The following is a 27,368-nucleotide window of genomic DNA, read 5'->3' as shown; positions in this document are numbered from 1 at the left end:
ATCAACAACATTGGTCGATAATTTCATGAAAAGCTTTGATTGAAAGCGCCGCGTATTTAATTGCAGCGCTGACGAAATCAGGTTCTGATCTTGATTGGACACAGAACACAGAACAGCAGAGATCACTACACAAGGATTCTCAGTAAGAATGGCTGCCGTCTTCAGAGGATTCAAAGCCGCGCAGATCGCAACAATAGGCAATTTAAAATTACCGTCGTTTATTACCTGCCGGTAGGCGAACATGATTCCAACAGCTTGGGGAACGCTTCTTTTTTCATATGTTTCGCGTATAAAGCTACGCGACTTCAGTCTAAGCGGCGGCGTTTTAGGGCAATAGCCACATCGTGTGTGTTGTAGATCTTTTGCAAGTTCACCGATTCTACAGTATGACAGAAAATGGCAAGAATGGCTACAAAAATCCGATCCAACCAAAGAGCCTCATTCACGGATGCTGTCGGATAAAGGAGTTATTTACGCTTTGCACACGCACAACATACGACCTGATTCCGTTGACAATTACTTGACCAATTAGTAAGTGTATCTCCGAGACTTTCTTCTTCTCTTTTTTGTTTTGTAAATAGTTTATTTTTAGTATCGAATCACTATATATTTTGAAATGTAAGAAGAACGTCTTTACATATGTGAAAAATACTTTTCGAATCTTCTAACATTTCCTGAAAAATATTAGATTTTATTTATGCTAGCATATGCAAAAGAATTCTTTTGCAATATATTGGAAAATGTTTAGAAGTCAATATATTGGAAAATGTTTAGAAGTCAATATACTAAATAATAGTCGAGAAATTTTGCGAATATTACAGTGAAGAAACGGTTAAACTTCTAAACTCCAAATCCAATTTACAATTGGAATTAGTCGGTTCATGGACTGTCACAGCTGGAGATATCGATCAAGCTTTACACCTGTGGCGATACAATGATGGTTATGGTAGCGTTGATCGTGCACAAATTGAGCTGTCTAAGGACAAAGTACAATATCATTGAAAAGTTTATTTATGTGTACATTATGTACAAAATGAAAATGTAATATGTGATATATTTTTTAGGCATATCAACAGTTATTTAAAGAATGTGGCAAATATGTACGATCACGTTACTTGCAATATCTATTGGCATTTAGCTACTGGCCTAATCTTACTAAACGAGATGATTCAAACATATATGAAATACGTAGTTATAGACTCAATGCTGGTGGAATGATAGAATGGGGAAATAACTGGGCGAAAGCTATTAACTTTAGACTCCATAATAATGAACCTTTTGGTGGATTTTTCTCACAAATTGGCCGATTGTATAATGTTCATCATATTTGGTGTAAGTGTAAATTTGGTATTACAACTACTTTTTACATTGCCTTTAAAATAATCTTACTTCGATTAAGTAGCATATAATTAAAACAATTTTAGGCTACAAAAGCCTTCACGCCCGAATGGAAACTCGAGAAAGTGCATGGAGATCTCCAGGTTGGGACAGATGTGTTGCACATACAGTACCGATAATAAGAGAAACACATTCCCGTATTTTAAGTCCCACTAGTTTTTCACCAACCAAATAAACATATTGTCTTATGAATTGAAGTGCTTTTGTATATTTCAACTGATTCTTTATCTTTATATAATAACATTCTACAGGTATTTGTTACAATGTACATTACATTTATTACTGTGTAAATTATGTGCTCATTATGAGGGATTGTAATATTTTTGTTGTATTACAACTACTAAAATGTATTTTAATAAAATTTTAATTCCTTTGTTATACTGTAGTGCTTTATGATTTATCATTGTCAACTTAGGAATATTTGTACATGAACGAATAGAATGAATGATTGTATTCATGGATTTCGATACTATCCTTTATTTCTAAAATGATATGTCATTTCATTAATAATAAGTGATAAGAAAAAGAATTTGTTTTGAAAAATAAAAGAATCATGAAATATGCATCTTCCTTCTTATTATCTAATCGATTGATTAGATCTTTGATTGATATTAGCCGTTTGATACTTCAATTTAATCTGAAAAAAATATTTTGTATTTTTTTTTACTTCACTCTAAATTAGATTTAATAAGGAAGATAATTTATAATAATTACAGAAATTAATACGAGTTGGTATTTATATTTTGTTTCATTGTCAAATCAATTGCTTTACAAAGATATTAATAACTATTATTTAAATTTTATAAATATATTTATATATAATATAATAATAATTATCATCATTGTAATAAAGAATTGTAGTATCATAGATTACTATTTTAGAAAAGCGTTTTATGTGAGCACATTATTGTTACTTCAGTTGTGTAATGACTTATAATAGTCTGTTACTGATATTTAACACTAGTACTCTCTCTGTTATATATAAGTTTAAAAATTAGACCTACTTATCTTAATGATAATGAAATATATTTCATCAATTATATTTATCTGCACATATATAAACTGGAGCTATTAAATTGAAGAATGATTTTTGTATGATCTATTACGCTCATTTTATTAAAAGTTATTGCATTAATGTACATATATGCAATGCACATTGTACACATTTTGATTATATTATATAGAATCAGAAGTAGTCTTCTTTGACACGTATAACAGTAATTGTGATTTGTGTATATGTACTATCTTCACAGTACTAATAATATGTTTCTGAAAATAAGAAAAGTAACACAATTTAAATTATAACAATATTAAAGATTTTTTACAATTATATTAAAGATGATATACTAGTGGAGGACTTATACATTGCTTTATTATAGTATTAAAACTATAAAGTATAGCTTCAGTACACAGAAATAAATATTAAAAGTATTTCTTGCAATTATTTACAAGATGTAAACAAACACATTTGGAAATCGGAATAAGAAATCAAAATAAAATTCTCTGCTAATACAAAAATGTCGATCTTGAATTACTCTATATGTCACAATTGATTCTTACATTATACGTATACGTATTTATGCGTACACGCAGAGAGTATCCTCTCTCTCTCTCTGGCGTATATATACATACAGCAAATCTCAACAGATTAATTCTTAAACAATTTCAAATATTTTTGTATTCTTTCAAATTACATTAAAAAGTAGAAGAAAATTTTTGTTATTGTACATATAATCATTTGACATAGAGTATTGAATAAAACTTGTAATTGTTCAATTTCAAGCAGAGACTGTTACATAATTATAGTTATATTTTGTTCATATTATTTAATTAAATTTCATTTTACACTTTTGCAAAATATTTTTTATCAAAGTGAAGTATAAACAAAATACTATCAATTCAAAAATTTTAATTATATTGATAATGACATCAAATTATATCATAAAATATATGCGATAGTACAATTTGATTTTCAAAACTGTTATATAAATTAAAACGTACTATTAAAAATTAGCATTTATATAATATATCAAATGATACTGTAAATACATCATACACATACATATACATACACGTTCATTAAATGTAAGGTAAAATAACTGAGCTTAAGATAATACTAGAAAAAACGTGCGAATGGCAGACGGACATTCTACCACACACATATTCCACTATTATTTCTAATTATACAGGGTGTGGCCGGACGGATGGTACAACCGAGCAGGGGATGATACTACATGTAAAAATAAATGGAAAAAAAGGAATAACATTTTTTTGTTTGACGCTTCGTTTTCGAGAAAATTGATTTTGAAAATGCAGCGAATACATGCACGTGCTATTGCATAGGAATTGTCTGACGCGTCTGACCATGATCAACCAATTCTACTTTCTGCATATACTAAAGCACGTGAACCTGACGGAACTTTAAATTCGATTTTCTCGAAAACGAAGCGTCAAATCAATGTTATTCTTTTTTTTCAACTTATTTTTCATATATAGTATCACCCCCTGCTCGGTTGTACCACCCGTCCGACCACACCCTGTATATAAACATATTACCTTTACATATACAGATTTATTTTTCTATTCACTTAAATCTTGTGCAGCTATTGCCACAAAATCTTCATAAATCTCCATCAATGTGTGCTCTGAATCGTTTTTCTATTTTCTAGCACTTCATAAAAGTTAGTCCATGAATAGTGAAACATTTATAGAATATTTTTAATTTTTCCATTAAAAAACAACATTAATAATAGTGGATATTGCCAATTTTGTATAGATAAAATTAATTATATATATATTATTCATTGTATGCTAGTGTATTCACGAGTATATTTGGTACTCAATAAAAATAATGTCTTTAATTTATTATATCAACTAAAATTTAAAGGCAAAAATAATGTAGTAGTATCCTAATAAATATCCTTTGATGAGATATCATTAATCTTTAGATGTTATATATTTTAATTTACTGAATGAAAATGTATTATTAGAGAAACTATAAATAATCGTCAAAATTGTGAAATCACACATAAATGGAAGTAAATGAGAAATATGCTGATAAAATTTTCACAAGATATCAATTAATAATAGATAACTGATATGCCATGCCTAGTCTTAATTGGCTAGCTTATACATATACTTAAAATTCGAAGTGTTAACTCAATAGCCAGAGCTTTGGAAAACTCAATACATTTATATAATTATACACTAAACGCTAGTTGTCGCAATTAATATTCAATATCAAAATTTTACACATACAGAATGAATATATTTACAAAATGCCAGCAACAATAAAAAAAGTAATATATTAAATTAATACTTAATAATTTGTTATGATGGTCATACAAATGTGGTGAAATATTGCAACTTATGTTTCCTTTACTCTTGTTTTTGATGTATACATATACATACAACTGGACTTATAGAGAAGTCGTGCTACATTTACCAAGTATTAAATATAAAATTCAATGAGTCTGTTGATTTTCATGTAACAATATTAAAAGAAATGTTAAACTCATTATAATTAGTTACGTTATGTATTTATTATAACTTCCGCTGTAATTCGGCATAATAATTATTATAAAAATTAATTTTTAACATAATTCGTGGGAATACTACTTACTTCATAGTATTCATTAAACTTTTAAAATGCAATTTATTTATGTAATCCTTGTTAACAAAATTTTAGATGCATTACAAATGTACACGTTATGCAGAGAATTATAAGTTAATTTCTATGCTTGTACAAATCACAAAATCGTGTGTGGACGATAGTCAAAGAAGAAAAAGAATGATTCTTAGTAAGACAATAGCAAGTATTTGCAGTCCAGTTAAACAATGTAAACTGATTCGCCTCTATTGCTTAACTTTTAGAAGGAACCAGGGACTGATTTTCAGGTTTTTAGTATGTGTGCCATGACAGAGTAGAATCTATTTTCCAACTATAAATATGAAGCAAATAGCATAATCATAATGTTCCATTAAATTCATATAACATACTGTTAAAATTAATTTCTCTACTAAAATAGTGAACAACGAGTGACAGAAGTAAACTAGCAATTTCAATACTATTTCTGCTGTTGCATATAGTGGCTGGAATATAATGGTATTGAATCTGAAGAAATATTCAAGATTTTAAATACTTTTATGTCAAGGGTAACCAGATTGTGCAGATAAAAAGCTTCTTAATACATTAGACATGTAATGACGGATTTGATATTCTGGGTTTATACTCGTCAATACTTATATTAGTATCTAAGAAAGCTGTTAAAGTTAAGTGCAAAGTTAAGGTCCCAAGCAACACGGACCTCAGCTACCAACATGAAAAGAAGTTCAGAAAATACAGCAACTTAAGTAACTCATAAAATTGTGCAAATATGCCAGGTCAGTAAAACAGGAGATTATGCGAAAGTAGTTCACAATATTGACATTTGATAGTCTAGACCAGGCCTGGGCGACGCTGACTCGTGGAACAGATGTTGCTACTACTCCTCTTCGGGAGGAAGAGAAGCATCCACTTCTCATCTTCTCCGCAAGAGAAGGAGAGAAGCAGCCACATCTGTTCCACGAGTCAGCATCGCCCAGGCCTGGTCTATAATTATATTTGTACGAGCGAGATTATGAATGATATTTGTATGTGTGTATTTTATGTGTGTACGTAGTCAATCGATGTGATATCGATTGACTACGTAACTAATGTAAACAGACAAACAAAACATCACTTCTTGAAACGACTACGAAAGAAACACATTCACAGAGTTTGGAGAGACTCTGTTATTGGAGAGAATAGTTAAAATATTCTTACATATTTGATATAGTATAATACTTGCCAACAAGAAATAAAGTTGAATTGATCAAGACTTAAAATACCATGATAAATGAGAAGGAGATAACAATAGGATCAAAATCTTTTGACATAAGATAATTGTACACAGTCCTGGAAGACTTACACGCATTAAGAATGGTACAGGGAAGGCTCGGACACTGATTATGACATGCACGAGCAGCATTGTAACAAAGCCATAATCGTGAATTTCTGTGTTGATGTATAAATATGTATAAATAAACATGTATATAAATGATATGTTTCACATCACATAATTCGTTTAATGCTGTTACAAATTACAACCTAACTAATAGTATATGCAAGATATATATATCGGATATTTTTTGGATACCTTGAGAAATCCAAGATTACAAGTTTCAAACTGAAAAGACTGATCTGATCAAACGTACTGCTAAAGGAGTCAAAGGGTTTTTAACTAGTGGTGTGATAACGTACACTGAGCCTAAACAGAGGAATCACTTATGAGTAGCGGTGTGCAAGAACCGAGTTGGAACGGATCGAGACAAGTCAGGATCCTGAAAATTTCAGAATTCTCGAATATATCGGGATTCGCGAGAATATTCGAGAACCCTAATAGGCTTAAGAATAACTCTGAAAATTGTCAAAAAAATTCTCGCACATTCCTACTTATGAGTTATGTACATCATAAACTGAATTCGTATGTTGCTTCTAGGAATTACATCTTCCAGTATGATGAGATGCTTTCTTTTAAATATATTTAGATCGTTTTGCTTTGTATTTTGGCACAGTGTTTAGAGCTAAATACATATATTTATTTTTTGAAAGTACGGAGACACAATTTAGGTCCTACGTACACTTGCTAACTTTAAACCATGGGTCACCGTGGTTTTTGAAAAATACGTTTCATGCGGTGACTACAGAAATAGCAAATTAAACAAACGAGCAAAGAAATGAAAGATATTCAGTATAGAGATTATCGGTTGTGCAGAAATGCTGCATTATGACATATAAATAGAAAACACAGAGCTTTGTCTATGCTTTAATATTTGAATTAACGGAACGATTGATTTGTTGAATTTGTATAGATTACAGGGTTAATGGTTAGACTTGGGATAGAACAAATTTGAATGCAGTCAGAGTTATTGAAATACTGTGCAAAGTCAACAACTGCTAGTACTATACCATCAATAATGATATAGCAATAAGATATTGGATTTGAGTATTTCAACAAAGGCTATTGACCATGCAAGTCGATTGTGACATCTTAAGTGAAAGAATGCTTACACTTAACCCAGATGGCTAAGTAATTAATTATGTAACTTATGCTAATGGCAAAACAAACTTGTCCAATATCGAGTACCGCACACGATGGAAGAGTTACAAGGATGTGTTAAAGGGCATTGAGCACATATTTGGGAATCAGAATTGTGGTTGATTCCTACAGAGCAAAAAGTATACTATTAAATGTCATTCCATATATTGATCGATGCAACAATAAATGGATTCCTGCGTCTATCCTGACATAGCATATAAAGAGCCTTTATCAGGTTCAAACATAGAAACTAACATTATTAATGTTTTATATTTAAATTGATTCATAAAGAAAATGAGATTTATTTACAATTTTGCAGTCTACTATGAAAATTTGTATTTCAGATACACATTTTTTTTCTAAACTATTATATATTAGTCATTTAATGCAATCCATAAGTGTTTATAGATGAATAGTATACTCTAGACTAATGAAAATATTGTAATATCTTATACATGATTAACAAATTTACCGTTGAACCAGATTAAGACATTATAGCATTTACAATCTCTAAAAATTACAAATTTTTCTATTAAAAACGTCGTAAAGTTCTAATATAATATTTTTATTGGAGATCTTTTTTCTATATATAATTATAAGTCATGGATATAGCGTAAAATATATAAATTTTACTTTTGATAATGCTTGACACATGTTTCGGTCTTAAAATTTCTTTCATACTCTAAATATTGTTGGCGTCATTTATGGATATATTTTCATAGATATAAATACTACTCCTCATGTAACACAATTACGTAATTGAAGTAGTCAGAGAATTCATTTTTAATTAACCAATATATAGTTGAGTGAGGAGACTATGTGAATATTAGCAGTTATCGAATGTGCTAATAAAAATATATAAATTTTTACAAAAAAATCTCTCACGCGAATATTGCTTTTAATTTTGAAAATTTTCTTTTTAAACGTATACAATATGTCTCTCTAATTATTGATACAGCGAAATAATTTTCTTATAAAAGATGTTTCATTTGGTGAAGTATTTTTTTATTACATATTGAAAATTACCTTGGCATCGCAATTTTTGTAAATAACAATTGAAAAAATACAAATATACTTTATATAATGTTCTTCCATCAAATAAAATATTTTTCACAAAAAAATTGTTTTCACTTTTTCAATATTTAAAGAAACAATTCCTTGTGTAGACTTCAACCAAGCACACACATACTGTGTATATTAAATTTCTTCATAGAATATTGTATGGATTGCAAATAGACTAGGATTGTGAAATTATGGCTTATATTGCTTAATATGTTATAATTTAGAATGTAGCACGAACATCTTTAATAGTCTGCATTGTTTACTATCAATTTTAATAGTTCACTAAAAATTTCTATTCAACTCATATATCTTCCAAAGACCATAATCTAAGGAAGAGTTTAATTGTGATACATGTATGGAATTCTACAGACTTCATTGAATTAAGCACTACATTCTTTACTAGTGTATAACATGAGTAGATATTTACATATTGTAATATTACAAAAAATTCATTTGAATGTGACTGTCTTCATTTAAAATGTTTTGAACACATAATTACAAATATGTTTTTAACTTTGATAATTTTGCAACTGAACACGCATATTCTACATTTGTTCAGGATTTTTATATTTTCATTAATTCGTCAACAAATAATATCATACATATATAAAAAATCGGAATGTGCGCTATATCATTAATGCATAATTATACATATTATAGAAAGAATGACTAATGAAAGAATGACATATTTGTTTAATTCTGAAGGTAACTAATATATATAGTGGACAAATTATTTAAGATCATTTTTTCCATTTTGAAATTAAAAGTTTTTACTTTTTAATATATTATAAAATTATTTTACTCTTTCCACGTCGACGAAATAATCTAACATACAAGTAACTTAGCTTATAATGTATTGTACAAATTGATGGGCCTACAGAGAATATCGAATTGTTATAATTGAAATGTCAAATGTAACAGAATGAAAATGTGAAATTCTTCTTCGATTTAATATTAACACACACAATCATAGTTTTATATATTATTCTTATTAATCATGTTGTAAGGAAGATGTTATATATTAATATGATTATAAATGTTGTTAATATTATATTAAATATAATTAAGAAAACAGCCACAGTCATCTGAGTTTAAATTTAATACTTTATAATGAAGATGGAGATATATAAAACAGAAAAAGTACATTGAAATGTATTAATGAAACAGCAAAAGAAACAAATCAGATATTACAATATAAGAGTACAACATTGGGATGTGTACTGGAGAGAAACTTCAGGCAATCACAACGAAATATAACATAACTAAAATGTTGATAACACAAGCAGAATAATGCCATCATAACTAGTTTAACAAATATAAGAGATGTACCGTACTCATACCTGCTAAATCAGTACAAAAGATTTCTGATAAACTGGAGGCAATGCACAAACTAGAAATGTATTTACTGATTCGTTTTGGTAAGTGAAGGTAATTTTATATATATTATATACATGTATAATATATATATAATACATATACACATTCATTTATTTCTGACCAAATATATATATACACATTTCTGATTAACTAAAATCAAACGAGTCATTGCAACAACGAAGTACTTTAAACTATTTTAATTTCTAATATATCAGCTACATTTATTTCCAAAAAATTATGAATTGAATCGATTTATTAAGTGTGGGAAGTATTCATATAATGATACTGTTTATATTGTAATTAAGTACTTAAAAGTAAACAAATGTTTTCTTTATAAGTACTATATGAAGTTATAAAATTTTGAAACACAGAAGCAAATTGAGAATTTTATCTATTTTCATATTTTATTCGTATATTAGGTGTCTCAGAGCGAAATAGTAAAGATAGATTATGCAATTTAACATGAAAATATGACATGCATTTGAAGTTGAAGGTAATATAAAGTTTTATAAATTAGATTTATATTTCATATTTACATTGAGTTAAAAATTGTAAAAATAGTTTCAATAAATTATTATATGTTCTGATTATTCAAGATGAGTTATGAAGATCTTAATTGTAGTTTACAGTAACATTACACAGAGAGAAGAAATACTTTTCATTGTACCTTATAAATTAATATTGATATTAAACATTCGCCAACTAAGATCTTCAAAATTCACTTTGAATAACAAAAGAATATATATAAAAATATATCGCTCTGTTTAAAAAAGACTTTGAAATATCTTTCACATTATCACTGAAGAGTAAACCACACAAGAACATAAACAGTATTTTCCGTTCTAAAAATATGAATATTAATTTGGACGAACAGTTTTGTATACTTTATTCTGTATAAAGTACTTCCTTTTGATTTCATGCATATCATAATATAATTACTTAAAAATGTATGTCAATGTCTCAATGCAACTGATATTATACCAATAGAAAACTTAAGATACATGTAATTCATGAAGGGTTGTTTGAGGCTTCATATCCAAAATTGTCAAATTAAAATGAAGAATATCAACGTTGAAAGGAATTTGAAGTGGACACTGTCGTATTTTGGTAATTCAACAATAATTTTATTATCAATTTAATTTTTGATATTGACATTTCTTCTTAATAATGTAAAACAAATCGTATAAAATTGTAAAAAAGTGACTTTCAATTTCTGAAATTAATCTCTCATTGAAACAACGTATATGCCCTAACACGAATGTGTTATAGTAACTACATAGGATACTGTAACTAAATGTCTGTTATTAGATTATCATTTTGTAAATTTTTGCATAAAAATGCAGTGAAATAAATAGGTCGGCTCACTTAATAAATTTTTTAATAAATCAGACTAAATATTCTTGAAAGTTTGAAATAAAATTTCGATGATCAACACACGCAATTGTCGGTAAGATCATTTAATACTATATAGACCTTTAATAAACTAAAATCTTACCGAAAATATAGTTCTGTGTTGTTCTGTATATATATATCAAATCTTTAATTAGTCAAATCAAACACGTAATAACTGGAGCATTATGATTATACTATTTCATTAATTACTATAATTGCAAGATATTGATAAATAAATGTCTCTAAACATTTTTTGTAGGTCGCATATAAAATTTTTCTGTATAATTAGCTGGCTTACTTCAATCCCAATAAGATTGATACTTAAAACGTTTTTTCATGTTTCCTTCATTACTTCTATTTACTTCACAAGGTATTTGGATATGGTTAATAAATATTACAACGTTGCAAAAAGCATCTAAGTTCTTCAATATGAAGCTCTCTTTCCGAATAGATCACGTTGACATATTTTGACAATTAAAAAATATGCTGTTACATTAATTTCAGTCCAATACACATTCCCAACCCTAACAAACCTCTTAGGTTTGAGTTCATGCACGTAACGAGTCAACTTCTGCTATGTATAAGTCATTGAATCAAACGTCGGTAAACTCGTTATGCACTCACTACAGGCAAACGTACATACATACATATTCTATCAATATGATTAAAATTAAAGACTATTAGGGGGGAAGGATGTAGAACTATTACTGTGAGCCAGACTTAACATTGAGCCACTAAGGCTTTCATCGTCTGGATAAGATTCTTTTGATGCCTCAGCTATCGCCAGAGCACTGTAATAATTTAAAACAAAAAATATATATAGATACAACTATTAAAAAAACACGCTATCTTAAGATCTTAAATTTATACTTTTTAATATACTAAGAAATTTGACTAAAGATTAGATTAAAACAATTATAAGTTTCAGTGATCCTAACATATTAGAACGGAAAATAATCGAAGTATCTTTTCTTCACTTTCTATCCTTTACATTTTACATGTTTTATGTTCATGCAAAAACTATAGACTATAAATAAAAACTTCCATACCTGAATCCTATTCTTGCACTTTCCTCGTCAAATTGTTGTAATTCACGTTCTTGTCTTTCATGTAGTAGACGTATTCGTTCGCTACGTTCACTAAGAAATTCCTCAGTTTCAAGTTCCATTTTCTGTTCAAGCAAAGCTCGTCTAACCGATACTCGATCTTCCAATTCGCGACGTTCTCGGTTTCTTTGAGCTTCGGCTTGCATCTTATTTTTCGATTGGTATGCCATTAAAATTTCTAATTCATAATTTAATCTTTCCTATAATAAACAAACAATAGGACAGTACATATTATACATGTGCGTAACAGAATAAATATATTTCATTTGATTCTATATGAATAAATATCCTTGATTGCTTCAAACATTTCAATAAAGATTTGGTCATACTGTAATGCGATGTCTTACTTTGAGATTGTGGCATTCGACTTCTTGTGATTCGTCTAAACGTATACTTTGTTTTTGCAGCATTTCAGCAATACTTTGTTCATACTGATCGCCCAGCAAGGCTAACTTTCTTCTTTGTTCTTCCTTCAATTTTTTAATAACCGCCTTTTGTTCTTCTTTAGCCGTTGTTTGTAATATTTGAGCTTTTAATGCTTTATATTGCCGCGTTTGTATCTTACATGTCTCCCTAAACTGTTTGCGAATCTGCATTTCTTTTTGCTGAAATAACAAATACGTACACATCTATTTTAATTTTGTTTAGCTAATTTATTATTGCATAACGTTCCTTTCCAGGTTGAATGTTTTAGTATCAACTGAAACTGAAATGCATAGCTTACTTTGAGACTCTTAGGTTGCTGCTTGAGTTCTAATGCGTGTTTTTTACGCAAGTCACGTTCCGCCCTTTGCATATAATCTTGTTGATTAGAAAGTTCAGTCACATGTTGCCGTTGAACTTGATCTTCCCGAAGCGCGTGAACTGCCCTTTGCTGTCTATACTCCAGTTCTTGTGTTTTCTCATGGTGTCGTAACAACATGTTATGCGCTTGTTCTAGTTGTTGTTGTCTCTTATTTAATTCCTATTTATCAAAATATATTATGAAAACCTTGTAATCTTTCCAAAATAACCGCATACATTTAGGAAGTTGTAATATCATTAAACAAACCTCTCGAAGTAATTCTTGCTCTAAACTATGAAAAATAAGCAACTTTTTTCTACGGAATTTACGAATTTCAAAATCGAGATATTCTCTTTGGCCTCGAGCAAGCCGTTGTTCTTCTTGTGCCTCCATTTGTCGTAAATTATCTTTATGACTCTGAAGCGTAGCATCCCGTTGCCGTTTTGGTGTAACTTCATCCTGAGATAACTCTTTTTTCCATCTCTCCTTAAAAGCCTAAACAAAATAAAGACATCTTTGATAGCTTCCACCGAATATTACCATATTACATATATTAATCGTGAAGGAAGCTCTAATATATAATCATTTAGGCAGAAAGCTATCATCTTCAAATTCTTCTTACTTTGTACTCTCTTTTCTGCTGTGTTTCCAGTGCTTTCCGATCAGCCTCTTGCCTACTTGTAATCTCTTTATGAAGTTTCTTTTCTGCATTTTGGTTTTGTTTAAATTTACGCTCTAATTCTTGTAGATGCCTCAATTGAAGTTTCTCTAATTCTTTACTAAATTGTTGTAGAAGCGTTTCGTATTCCTTGTCTAGTAATTGTTTATGTGATTCCATCTCCATTTTACAACGTTCTTCCAATTTTACCTATTTACATAACATATAATATAGATACACAAATTGATAGAGTAGTTTTTTACTGCCACATTAACAAAACAAAAGAAGTAATGATTGAAAGAATGCTTACCAAAGCACCTTGATGTTCCCGTCTCATTCTCTTGTATCCACTCATCTGTTCATGCATTTCTTCCTGCATATGTTCCTTCTGTTGTTTGGTCACAATCGAAGTTGTCCTTATTGTTGCAAAGTTATTGGCACCATGCTCAAGTAGATTGGCAGTAACACCACCTGCTGATATTTTATGTCGATTTCGCACAGATCCCGTGGAATAATCATTTGAATCAGCATTTGGCAGTGGTAGGCTATTGGTGGAGGAACTTTGAGAGCTCGCAGAAACACCCATCGAATGAATTGAATGCTCCGATGTAATTGAATTACTCTTGCTACTATCGCCACCTGTTTGTTCATCAGGAGTACCTACAAAGCGTGTGGATCACAATAAATTAATAATCGAAAAAAAGAGTAAACGAACATTTCTCCCTAAAGTAGAAACTTTTGAATATCATAAATTTTAAACATAACACACCATCGGTATCGCCAACTGTACTCTCAGTCTCGCAAGCATCGATCATTAAGATCTTCTTCATCTTTCGATAATTCAAATTATCCAACTCCCTAACAGCACCTTTCGTCCTCTGAATTAAATCTATTAAAACTTGAGGAGAACGCGTTCTGGTGATATATTGATGCTGTAAATTTGAAAGTCTGTAAGATGACAGCTAACTAAACAACGATATGTGTTCTTTTGAAAGTTAACCTTTAAACACGAAAATAGTACTATATTTCAGACAAAATCTGAACGAAACTCACTGCTAATAGATCTGCAGAAGATGGCCTTTCGATCGGACTTTTAATAAGACATACTTCAACAAAGCGTCGGAAAACATCTGACCAATTTGGAGAGTTTAAAGTTGGCGCGTCGTTCTGAGCAATATGATACAGAGCGCTCATGGCATTCATGTTAAAATAAGGTGGTTTCCTCTCCGCTGAAATGATGATACTTATATTATTATTATGGATTACTAAGATTAATTATTAATATATCGATACGCTTAAAGTTATTCGATCTGCAGTACCTAATTCAATACACGTTATACCAAGAGACCATACATCCACTTTCCCATCGTATTGTCCTTCGTCCATGGCTAATATCACTTCTGGTGCCATCCAATAAGGAGTACCTACGAAGCTATTTGCTGGCCATTTTATACTCGCAGAACCAAAATCTGCCAGTTTTACTGTCCCATTTTCGGTAAGTAAAATATTCCCTGCCTTTACATCCCTATGGATCCTTCCGTAACCATGAAGATAATCCAAACCATTTAGTACACCATCGCAAATCGCAGCTATCTCATCTTCTTTTAAAGGTCTTTTATGGACTTCGATAATGTCTGATGCAGATCCAAGGCAGTATTCCATTACCAACTGTGATTTACAATTTTATGTATAATAATGATATAATACTAACTAACTAATTATATCCGTATAATTTAGTTTGTTTGAAAAAACATATATACCCAGGCAGTATGGTCCCTGAGGTAGCAACCCTTATATTTTATCGTGTTAGGATGATCGAGCTGTCTAAGAAACCGTATTTCTTTTAGGATATCTTGCCACTTTTCAACCGTTTGTTTTCCCAAATACGACATTTTCTTGATGGCAACAATCTCTTTGGTAACCAAACATCGTGCATAATAAACAGCCCCAAAACTACCATGCCCGATCTCGCGCAAGTCCTCAAATATTTTCTCCGGATCATTTTTCTCAAATAATTCAGCAATCTCTGGATCCTTAAGACTACCAGGCCTTGGAACAGCTGGCATAGTAAAGGTGTTAATAACTAAATGGCCGAGGCCTATTTCAGACACCTTAAGACGTCCTCTTGCCTTTATCCTCTACCCTAAATTTGATAATCTTACTTAAACCTCTGTCAGTCCATTCCAAAATTCAATGTTCTATCTGTGAAAGAAGCATAAATAATAAATTTGAATATTAGTGATTTATTGTTTGCAATGGAATTCATATTGAACAGTATTACTTAAGATTTTTTTACATATATACATTTCTTTATATTATATACTTTCTCTCCTATATTTTAATTACAAAATGAAGCATATATAATTCAGAGGAAGAATGTACAAATAAGTGGTAATATATGTGATTCTGTATCAAAGATCTATTGCACACACTTTCAATAGGTATATAAAAAATACAACAAATAAATTGACAAAACATTGGAATATCGTGACTCTAATACCTTTGTTTCATATTTTGCCTGCTTGAACGTATTATACAATTAAATTAACAACAGCAGGTACTTTTTTTTGCTCGAAAAACCTTGCCAATATATAATGTTTGGCAGATATCACTCTATAAACTCGGATAACGCGAAATTAACGCACCATCGAATCTTGTCACTGCAAAGTTTTTTCTTGTTTAATTAAAACTAACTTGACACTTATCACGAGGTCCTCTCAATACAAATTACACTACACCAATTCTATCTGTCGATAAATGCATTTGATTCCAAGGAGTATATCGTATGTTTTTAAAAGGAATATCCGCGAAGAACACGTCGAGAAGAATTCGATCGGTACTGATGCGAGGCTATTAAATGACAAACATTTTTACGAGAAGAACAGAAATAATTGTAAAACTAGGGTTGGTAAGTAAAGAAGGCGGTCGAGTGAAATTTGCAGGAGATAGAAATGCGGGCGTAAGGAGGGTTGGGTCTCTGTCTCTCGAAGCAATCGCGTCAGATTGGTCCCGTAAATACAGCAGAGGGACATCGTCGGTGTGGTCGAAAACGCTTGCCGTGTTTGGGTCGAACGTATGACATCACGATCGGATCCCGGTACATCAACTGAAATTTATCCAAAGCTCCGGCAGCAAGGAAAAAAATGATATTCACCTCCAAAATGGCGAGGGAGCAAGCACGGAAGCATGCGCGCAGCTTCGAGCACTCTCTTCAGGCGGAGTAGCTCTTTTTCCTGAACTTGGCCGATCCTTCGAGCATATTAAGATATCCGAGGATCACAATTTTCCGTCGTGCAAACGCACCGCACCCCGGAAAAGTACACGTCCCGTACGTGTCACGCACGTACGCACACACGCGCGAGACGCGACAATCCGCGGCAACGCAACAATACGGCACCCACCGTCGGCTCAGACACGAGAATTCGCAAATTTTTTGACGCCTTTTCGCCTGTCCTGGATGTACTCTATGGTAAGCGAGTTTTCCGTCAATGATGAGTGGCGCTCTGTATCGGTCAAGTTCTTAACTACCGTTAACAAACGTTACCGATAACTATGCTCTGCTTCTTTATCAATTACATATCAAGAGCATAAGATTAAAAGGACGCACACATGCTAACCATATGCTTTAAAATGCGTTAGCATAAGTACCGTTTTACAGTAAGTTTTACTGTATTAAGATTGTCATTAATATAGACTCCGGATGTTTATGTAAAATAAAAAGTTTGTGCATAAATTGCAAGACGCAGGAGCTAAATATAAATTTACATTCTTCATTAATCATTGTAATATGTGGTGGAAATTTTTCATATTTTCACTGTTTTAAATTGAACTTGCTCATCTTTATTATAAATGCATAAAATCCGGAGTCTATTCCAAGGAAAATTACATAGTAATAATCGTACTTAAAATTTGTTCTATTTTGAGACATCTTCATTGTTAAAAAATTGAGTTCGTTATAAATATAAAGAACTTTTGCGGAAACGTTATTCGAATAGAATTGTACTAAGGAATGTAAACAAAACGGCATGGTTACGTAGTAAATGCCAAAAAAGTTTGCAAGCAACATTTTTTGGCAAATTTTAATAGCAAATCCCAAACTGCTTTGCAAGAGCAGTATAAGGTTCTTGTAACACAAAAGTTTCTTTAGTTTTTGACTTGAATTTATCCTCTTGCGAAAGCAAGATTTACTCGACTTTTGCCTTGAATTTATGGTCTCACAATTTAATTGGCAAATTTTCCACGCAAATTCTAAACAAAGACAAAATTTGATATGCAAATTCTTAAATAGAAAATCGTTGGCAAATTTATCTTACGAGGCAAATCTCGTGACCAAATTGATAGCCTAGCTATATAGCTTATGCTCACAAACTTTATGAAGTAGATTTGTCAAGTTCTGCTTCGGGAAAATTTGACTGACTGGAATGCACTGACTTTATTCGCCAAAAGAACATTTATTTCAGTTGAATGGAATTGAAAATAGAGAAATTTCGGTAAGATGACGAAAATATTATTATTTGGTAGTTTAAACTCATACTACTGCTTGAGAAAAATGTACCTATGGGGGTCTCATCTGGTCTAATCCAGTCTAATCCTAATCGCGAACAAGGACACTCTTCGTGGCCGGCAATAATCCAGGTAACAAACGAGGCGAAGAACCGAAACCATAAAAGAGTGGGAATAACAATGTTGTGTGAGTTAGGATTATAGAAGGGGTCTGTTATTTAGTTCGACTATAGTCCGTCCAACGAAACGAGAGAGTAAACCTACCCAGCCAACCAAAAATCTAAATTTGGTCGACCTCCTGTGCGCGCATATGCCGAGCTAGTGTCGACCGTAGGACCAGAGTTTGGACATGGGCATGAGGTCGGCATCAGGTCGGCACGAATCGGCCGAATGTGCCTTTGTGGCAGCACTGTCGCACTGATGTACCGCATGCCGAATATCGTTTTACAGGTGAAACAAACAATTCCAATGCCGCTTTTGCAAAATTCACATGTTTTTCTATAAGCGAGGGTGAAACTAATATCCTAATCGCGATATGGAGCAACAAAAAATGAGTATACACATTCGGAGCTAATATCCCGTACATTACTACCGGGCCGGTATATAAGAGAAATTGGCGAAACTCGGTCGCTTTAAAAGTTGAATATTCTTCTATTGGCCTCGGGCGTCTAGAAAAATCAGATGGACAGTACTTATCGAGTACTGCCATTCGCGCGGAGATGATAAAATCATTTTTATTTATCATCTTTAAAATATAAGTGTATTCAATTAGTTGAAATTGAACTGTAAAGAAAATTGTACGGCAATGTAAATTTTAGATTATGTCTCTTGCAATCGATGCAGACAATTTTTATTTCGCATAAAGATCCGCAGTCTAGGAAAAATAACAAATGTGAGAAATAAATAAAATTTGTATTTTTTTTTTCGCCAATTTCTCTTATATACCGGCCCGGTAGTAATGTACGGGATATTAGCTCCGAATGTGTATACTCATTTTTTGTTGCTCCATATCGCGATTAGGATATTAGTTTCACCCTCGCTTATAGAAAAACATGTGAATTTTGCAAAAGCGGCATTGGAATTGTTTGTTTCACCTGTAAAACGATATTCGGCATGCGGTACATCAGTGCGACAGTGCTGCCACAAAGGCACATTCGGCCGATTCGTGCCGACCTGATGCCGACCTCATGCCCATGTCCAAACCCTGGTCCTACGGTCGTCCAAAATTAAGCCAATCGGGACTTGAGCACCTCCGAGCGTAGATTGGACAATGATTTGCCGATCTGTGCCCTAGGCACGGCTTGCCCAAGGCACGCCTGGTTAGCTGGGTAAATAAACACCCATACAGGACCGGCTCGCAGAGTCAAGATCCCTACAACTGCCTACAACTTATGAAATAAGTGGAAATAAGGTATTTTTGTGAAAAAATCTTAAATTTTATTACAATTTGGATTTGCTTGTTGTGAATATAACCATATCCAAATAATAGAATAAATGAAATTTTGATATATTTGATATAACGTCTTTTTTTTAGATATTACCACGGATTAGTTTACCGGATAGCGTGCAAAAATCATGAAGAAAATAAAGTTCGCAATTAATATTGACGTCCGCCGTCATGGGTTTTAATGATTTTCTAAAATGTCTTATACATTAAATAGTAAACCAATTTTATTAACAATTCGAGTAGTTTGGTTCAATTTTTTAAAAATGATTCAGCTCTATGTTCAGCTCTAAAGACAACCACTGTATGAACCATATAGTAGAAAGTAGAACGGTATTTATTCACCCCTGGAGATCGACAGTGGCAGCCAATAGCTGCAGCTGCACCTATCGAATCGAATATGTGTTTACGGTTACTCTCTCGTTTTGGACGAACTACCTATACGTTCGCGTTGCAGTTTTATGTATTTGAACATAACACAGTACTCACTACCACTTGCTACCACTCACTACTCACAGATTACCCCACTAGGCGACTTTAACTCTTTAGGGGCGTGGCTTCATTCGCAAACGATCCTCGTCTATATAAATACCTATCTGTTTACTAAACCTTATTCGCAAGAGCATAATAAGCCAAAATTAAATGCATACCGTAATTTGTAATGTAACAGTAACATATCACTTAATTTTCAATGTTCTACGTCAAAATTCTATTTCTAGGCTTCAGTAGCAGAAGCTTCCTTGATGCAGTTGCCTTATGTAGAATGAATGAACATTATAATAATATATTTGAAAGAAATTGCACATCTTCTACATATTGTATTAATTGTTTTGGCATATTAAAGTGAATGTACAGTGTCTTTTATGCTAGAAAAGATTTTAACAGTTATGTAAATATGTAAGCACCTAAATTAAATATACAAATCCGAGTAGTATCATTCATTCATAATATACTAATCAGTTTAATTTACATATACATAATTTGTTCCATATAAATTGTATGAAAATAATAAATATAAAAAGCTGTAAATGTATAATTCACAATACTCTCTGTTGTGACATTTTACATTGCAAGAATTGGTTTATACAGTAACGAGAAGAAACCTGTAGATATTATCAACAATATATAAACAGTGTTACATCTAATAAGTTATAAATTCTCTAAGTCTTCCATCAACGATGTCAAAAATGTGTTCCCATTTATTAGCTTCGTTGTGCAGACAACGAATTCCACATTTGCTGTAAACAGAAATTATTTATAATACATTGCAGAAACAAATTGTTGAACCTTAAGGCGGTAGACTTGTTTCCAGAATTACAAAGGTGTAGGATGCACGTTCTCATTTCTCAACAATACAAAGATGGGATTTTTCAGTAGTCAAAAGCGCTAGACAAAATATCAATGTAGGCCGCGATGGTCCTCGAATGTCCTATTTTTATGTTTATAAGGTGTAATTTGCATTATTCGGTAGCTATGAAGATAGCTACATACGCAGTTGTATGCTTCCTAATAATACAAATTACGCCTCGTAAATGAAAAAATAGAACTTTTGAGGGCGATAGTGGCCTAGATCTATCTTTTATCTACCGTTTTTGACTACTGAAAAACCCCATTTTTGTATTATCGAGAAATTAGAACATGCATCCCGCACCCTTGCAATCCTGGAAAAACGAGTCTACTCCCTTAATTTTCATCTTCCGTTCAGTGATGCACTACTTACAATCATTCTTTTGGGACAAAAATTTCAGAGCAGAAATTTCAGCAAATGTACATCCACCAATAAAAAAGACCATTACCAATTTTGGTGGTTCAGAGTTGGAATCTTCACTCGCAATAGAATTTCCTACAAAACAATATGGATAACAATTATACAAAATGATTTCACAGTTTGAACTACTACAAACAAATGTCTTACTTTGTCCAGAAGGTGGAACATTAAGTGGAGCACTATTAACAGTAGGACCTGGTAATAAACCCATTACGTCATTTAAGCCTTGCCATCCATTTGGTTGCACAAGATGTTCTGCCAACCGTATACTTAATGGCGCATATATGGAATGTACATAACTGATATCTTTTGGTGTAATTTCACTTTCGTCTTCAACTGTAAGTCTTAATGCTTTCCGCAAAACAGCATATTGACGAGCAGATTGCTGCTGTTTTAATAGTCCAGCCCTTTCTAGGTTCAATATAGTTGGCAAATGTTGATAGCCATATGTTTGTATTATCTCTCTTTTATAATAATCTAGCAATTTTAGTTTAAGGCCAGAATTTGTTAAAGACTGTATACAAAGAAGTCGTAAAACCTTAAGGAGCGGTTGTTGTTGGGCTATCAGGTCTTCTATATAAGCATTTGGTTTATCTGTATCAATACAATTCAACAACTCTTGTTCAATTTGCAACGCTTCCAAAAAGCTACTTGAATCTGTTACTTCTTTGACCATTTGTGCTATTGTTGCATCTAAAAACAAATTGAGTTAAAATACATTTGTTATCACAATTATTATTAATATAGTTAACACATTCGGAACCAGCGGTTGTCGCACGATACGCTTAGCAAAACGCCACATGTATTTTCCAAAAGTCTGTATCTGAATATTGCAAGGGCATGCTGCATAAGTGTATATGAATATAAAGAATGACGTATAAACTACGTTGCCGGTATTCAGTTAATGAATTTGAAATGACATAGGACTACATTCCCAGTCTCAAATGTGTTAATACAAATAAAATGGATATTATACGTCTTGCTACTGATTGCTTCGTAGCTAATATATTTGGTAACTTTGCTACAAATTGTTTAATCTCTTGCACACTTTTATCTCCATATCTTTCATCGAATTGTGATGAAATATCTTTAGCTTTCTTGATAAGCACTTGCCCTACACCATTAAAATTTTTATCCCTAAAATTATGTAAAAGTTATAAAATGTGAGACTATACATATATCAAAGCTTATAAAAACTCACTTAATTTCTGCAAATAGTTCTTCACCAGAATTAAGTATAATTTTTTCTTTTTCCTTAAGAGACATCGCTGTTGGAGAATCTTCAGAATCATGAAATCTTTTTGCTGGCAATAAAACGGTATCTGAAATTGTAACCAAAAAGATTTTTATTTTAACAGTATGAATGAAAGTATTCTATAAACTATAACAGAGAAATACTTTACTATATTTTATCCCAAAAATTTCATCTATTAGTCCTTCGTACGTCAACTGTGTAACTAAAGGTGAAAGTAAGTCCACAGATCGATCTAATAACAATAAATGTTCTATAACAGGTGATTGTGAAGATGTTGCTTTATTCTCCTCTTCTTCTCGATTTAATTTTTCTAATAGCTCCCAAACTTTACTAGCAGCAGGTCCTCTGCCAGTGATTTTTGGAATCTTTCCATATATTCTCTGCAAGCCATGAATAGCTTGTGCTACTTGGTATAGACACGTAGGATCATTTTCTAAGTGAAATTCCTTAAATGCTCCACTGAGTTCCATAGATAAAAGGTCGCTATCGAAAGGAAATAAATCGCATTTAAATTCCTCTATCAAGGTAAAACTACCAAAGACCCCTCGACTCCGAAGCTTTTTCTCGCAAAGAAGACTTTTCCGAGGCAGAAAAAATAGATGAAATTCTTTGCGTGGTTTTTTTCCTTCTTCGCTGAAAACGAATAACTATATTAGCTTCAATTTATTGTTACAAAAACAAGGACAATATTAAAAGTTTTTTTTTATTTTGCTCATACCCATGAACATTCTCAGCAATTAAATCCATAAGCCCTAATTGGGGCCTAGTAATAAATATTACATTAGCAATATTTGATGGTATTGACAATTGTCCCCCACATAATGGGTACATTATGACTACATCGTGTTCTTCCAATAAATTATATTTTGCAACAAGACCAACTGGCCCTTCAAGGGATTGATCCCATATAATTGCCTATTAAAACATTATTAAGGAAACTCTTAATGAAAATGTTTAATTATCTTTTAAAATAATCGATTCATAGTAAATTGTAAATAATTATTCGCGTTGAAATAGTATTAATAAATAAAATGAATACCTTTGTACCGTCACATTTTTCAAGTAAACAAAGTAATTGTTTCCTAGCTTGCTTTTGAATAATGCCTACATTTAATCGACCAGCTGATAAATGCGCCGATGACATATTCGTAATTAGATATTTTATGCACAAATTACTTAAGACACAACGTCTCCTATAACTATTTACACATTAATCACATTGGATTTTTATTTTACGTTTGTTTGTGTCACTTTCAAAGTTGCAAATACATATTGTATTCAATGAAACGAAATGTCTATTGGATAACATAGATGTAAGATTTGACAGACATCTCATACAATTGCATACAATGCAGTATACCGTGTAATAATTCGAACAAGATCAAACAAGATAGAAGCACAAGAATGACACTACCGAGATATAAATATAAGAATTGATAAGAATAGAGAGAGAGAGACATATCACCAGAGACTATAGGAGAGCATGAGAGTGCTTACGTCCAGGGTTTCGTTGTTCCCGGTACAATGCTGCCCCCTATAGACATGGCTTGGCTTCGGATAACATACCGTGTTCCAAGATTACTTCATTTACCAGATTATAAATGGACACATATACCTGAGAGGTTTAGCAAAATTTATGACATACGTGTCAGCAAAGTTATTTTTGAGACAGCTACTGTTTCCTCTCCATTTTATTAATTTAGAATTGCATATAATGCAGTTCGGCGACAGTCTCAATAACGTTCGCGAGCGTCATAAATCTTGGATTTCCCCAAGAGTTCCAAGGCCAAGGTAAGAGATCTGAAGGTCGGAAAGTCTGCAAACGATCACGGTACGCACTGGTACGCACCCAGTCAGTCAGCCAAGTCTGCCTCGAACAGATATCGGGCACAGCCTGCAATCGTACGATGCGAGCAGATTGCGGGCAGTATGCTGGCAGAACGACGCTCGAAGCTGAGTATGCTCGGAATCTGCCCGATTTTGAACAGCACACCGTGCCAGCATAAAGGGTGAGCGGGAGCGACAGCAAAAACTTTTTGTGGCTTTAGCGACAGGTGCGGCAGAATGAAGAAGCTCCTGGACAAGGATAGAGAGATCCTTGTCTCTCCTGCAGGGCTGTGACAGAGAGGAGACATGTCGCTCGCAGGAGAGATAAAGACAGAGAGTAACCGAGCAGCTTGATTTTTCAATGAACTTACTCCCAATCCCAATTCCTGAAGCGAAGAAGCAATATTTTTTTATGCTCTTTGCGTTGAAATGTTCTCCGTATTATTTCGGTGGCTCACTCAGAGCTCTTTTTTGGAAAAAGTGTACTGAAAAAAATTTCTTCTATAAAAACGTACGCTATTATTGTTTATAAAGTTTCAAGAGACAACTTGCAAAAAAGGGCTCTGAGAGGGCCACCAAAATAATACGGAGAACATTTCAACGCAAAGAGCATAAAAAAATATTGCTTCTTCGCTTCAGGAATTGGGAATAAGTTCATCGAAAAATTAAGCTGTTTCGTATTCTCTGTCTTTGTCACTCTTGCGAGTGACATGTCTCCTCTCTGTCACAGCCAGTCACGGCGCTGTAGGATAGACAATAAGGATCTCTCCATTCTTATCCAGGAGAGAGCTTCTTAATTTTGCCGCACCTGTCGTTGAAGTCACAAAAAGTTTTTGCTGTCGCTTCCGCGCATCCTAAAACGATACATATTCGGACGCCGATGTAAGTATGACATTCTGCTGGCCCGGTGTGTCGGCACAAACTGGCACAAGCTGAGGGCAGAATCAGGCAGAGTGAAAGCAGCTCTCGGTCCTCGGTCCTGATTCTGCCTTCATTATAGAGGGCAACACGGTCGTACTAATATGGCAGATGTCGATCATAAGATATTATCCGACACCGGTGTCGCCAGAATCGACCAAAAGTGGTCGATTTTCCCACTCTGCCTTCTCCCCTTCCACTTTCCCATTCCAGCACCGTGAGCATACTCCAACATCCCCCACTAAGAGACCGTAGACTGGTCACGCATTAATTTGGTTATCAGAGAGGGGGTAAACTGTATTCCCCTCAATTTCTACGATCTGGCGACACTGTCCGACATCCGCCACATTAGTGCGACTGTGCTGCACTCTCATCACGCGTTTCAGGACTCAGGACCAAGCTGCTTTCATTCTGTCCTCAGGTTGTGCCGATCAGTGCCGATACACCGTGCCACCATAAAGCGACTTATTTGGACGCAGCAGTGTCGCCAGATCGAAGAAATCGAGGGGAATACAGTTTACCCCCTCTCTGAGACTAGTCACTAGTCTACGGACTTAGTGGGGGATGTTGGAGTATGCACGCCGTGCTCATGGTGGTGGAATGGGATAGTGGAAGGGGAAAAGGAGGAGAGGAAAAACAACTATATAATTTCGGTTGTTTCTGACGACATTGGGACGCAGATGTGAATATGGTATTCTGCTGGCACAGTGTAGTATCCAAAATCGAGATGGCAAGTGGCAACAGAGTTGTGATGACTGTAAATCAACGTATGGATGTTCTAAAGGACTTGCAGACATTCTCTGCTAAACATGTTGCTAAAAAGTATAACGTACATCCCTCGACAATTTGGCGAATCCAACAAAGCGCTACGAAAATCGCCGATTTCGTAAACAAAGGACAACTGGAGAAACAACGAAAAACTATAAGGAAACCGAAGTATGAAGAGTTGGAAGCACGTTTGTATGTATGGTTTATAGAAATGAGAACTATAGGAACTGCTATCTCGGATGCGCTACTTCTACGAAAAGCAAATGAATTGAAAAAAGAGTTTGAAGCATGTTCCGATTTTAAAGTCAGCACAGGGTGGATTACAAAATTTAAAAAACGTCACCGGATTCGACTAGTTCGCATATATGGTGAAAAAGACCGCAGTTTAGAAAGGACCGAAGACGAAGGAAATGAGGAAAGGTTCGCAGACGAAAGAAATGAGGAAAGGCTCGCAGACGAAGGAAATGAGGAAAGGCTCGCAGACGAAGGAAATGAGGAAAGGCTCGCAGACGAAAGACATGAGGAAAGGCTCGCAGACGAAGAAAATGAGGAACATGGGATCAAACTGCCTCGAAACGTAAGGAAGAAATTGGAGGATGCTTTTCAATGTTTCGAGAGTTGTAAAAATTACCTTCCACGCTCGGTACTTTGTCACTTAGACGGAATAAAATTAACAATCTTAGGTAAGACAATTGAAATAGTTATATAATTATTAATTAATACGCCATACTATTCTAAGCATAACACACCATTCTTTTTTTAGGCGATACAACGTCAAACAACTTATTAGAATAAGAAAAATGTAACAAATATTTTAAGAAAGCTTGTATAAAAAGAGAATAATAATTAATAATAAAAAAGTTTTCTATTAGTATTACATTGTCAGGACGCGGGGACCTTTGAACTATATGTCGACGACTGCGACTCTTCGCGACACTTTCTTTCCCATACGCTGTCCTTCCTTGCGCCCGAAACTTTCATCGTCCACT

General features: G+C 33.1%; 3 protein-coding genes across 4 annotated transcripts; 1 reads left to right on the top strand and 2 right to left on the bottom strand.

Annotated features, from left to right (window-relative positions):
* The first annotated feature begins 94 nt into the window (after window positions 1-94).
* Nipsnap (protein nipsnap) lies at window positions 95-18,662 on the top strand. 2 transcript variants are annotated; one of them, XM_076441069.1, is made up of 6 exons: window positions 95-231; window positions 358-531; window positions 822-987; window positions 1,065-1,332; window positions 1,425-17,553; window positions 18,357-18,662. In XM_076441069.1, the coding sequence occupies exons 1-5, from the start codon at window positions 149-151 to the stop codon at window positions 1,571-1,573; spliced, it is 840 nt and encodes a 279-aa protein (XP_076297184.1). In that variant the 5' UTR covers window positions 95-148; the 3' UTR covers window positions 1,574-17,553; window positions 18,357-18,662. The 2 variants fall into 2 exon arrangements, with proteins under 2 accessions (XP_076297184.1, XP_076297193.1); XM_076441078.1 differs by having other exon boundaries at window positions 1,425-18,531; window positions 18,596-18,662.
* On the bottom strand, window positions 9,660-15,962 carry Tao (Serine/threonine-protein kinase Tao). Its single transcript, XM_076440842.1, has 11 exons — window positions 15,657-15,962; window positions 15,216-15,564; window positions 14,950-15,125; window positions 14,666-14,828; window positions 14,207-14,556; window positions 13,861-14,106; window positions 13,506-13,733; window positions 13,179-13,418; window positions 12,802-13,059; window positions 12,398-12,654; window positions 9,660-12,139 (listed from the first exon to the last, which is right to left on the bottom strand). The coding sequence occupies exons 1-11, from the start codon at window positions 15,960-15,962 to the stop codon at window positions 12,019-12,021; spliced, it is 2,694 nt and encodes an 897-aa protein (XP_076296957.1). The 3' UTR covers window positions 9,660-12,018.
* Window positions 18,663-20,006: 1,344 nt separating the features above from the next.
* On the bottom strand, window positions 20,007-24,324 carry Car (vacuolar protein sorting-associated protein 33A). The gene is made up of 8 exons (XM_076440926.1): window positions 23,906-24,324; window positions 23,585-23,781; window positions 23,015-23,499; window positions 22,813-22,933; window positions 22,588-22,748; window positions 21,759-22,304; window positions 21,564-21,686; window positions 20,007-21,081 (listed from the first exon to the last, which is right to left on the bottom strand). The coding sequence occupies exons 1-8, from the start codon at window positions 24,008-24,010 to the stop codon at window positions 20,993-20,995; spliced, it is 1,827 nt and encodes a 608-aa protein (XP_076297041.1). The 5' UTR covers window positions 24,011-24,324; the 3' UTR covers window positions 20,007-20,992.
* Window positions 24,325-27,368: the final 3,044 nt, after the last annotated feature.

Source organism: Lasioglossum baleicum, chromosome 2 (assembly GCF_051020765.1).
Source record: "Lasioglossum baleicum chromosome 2, iyLasBale1, whole genome shotgun sequence".
Classification (NCBI taxonomy): Eukaryota; Metazoa; Arthropoda; class Insecta; order Hymenoptera; family Halictidae; genus Lasioglossum; species Lasioglossum baleicum.
This window is presented reverse-complemented; position numbering and strand designations above follow the sequence as displayed.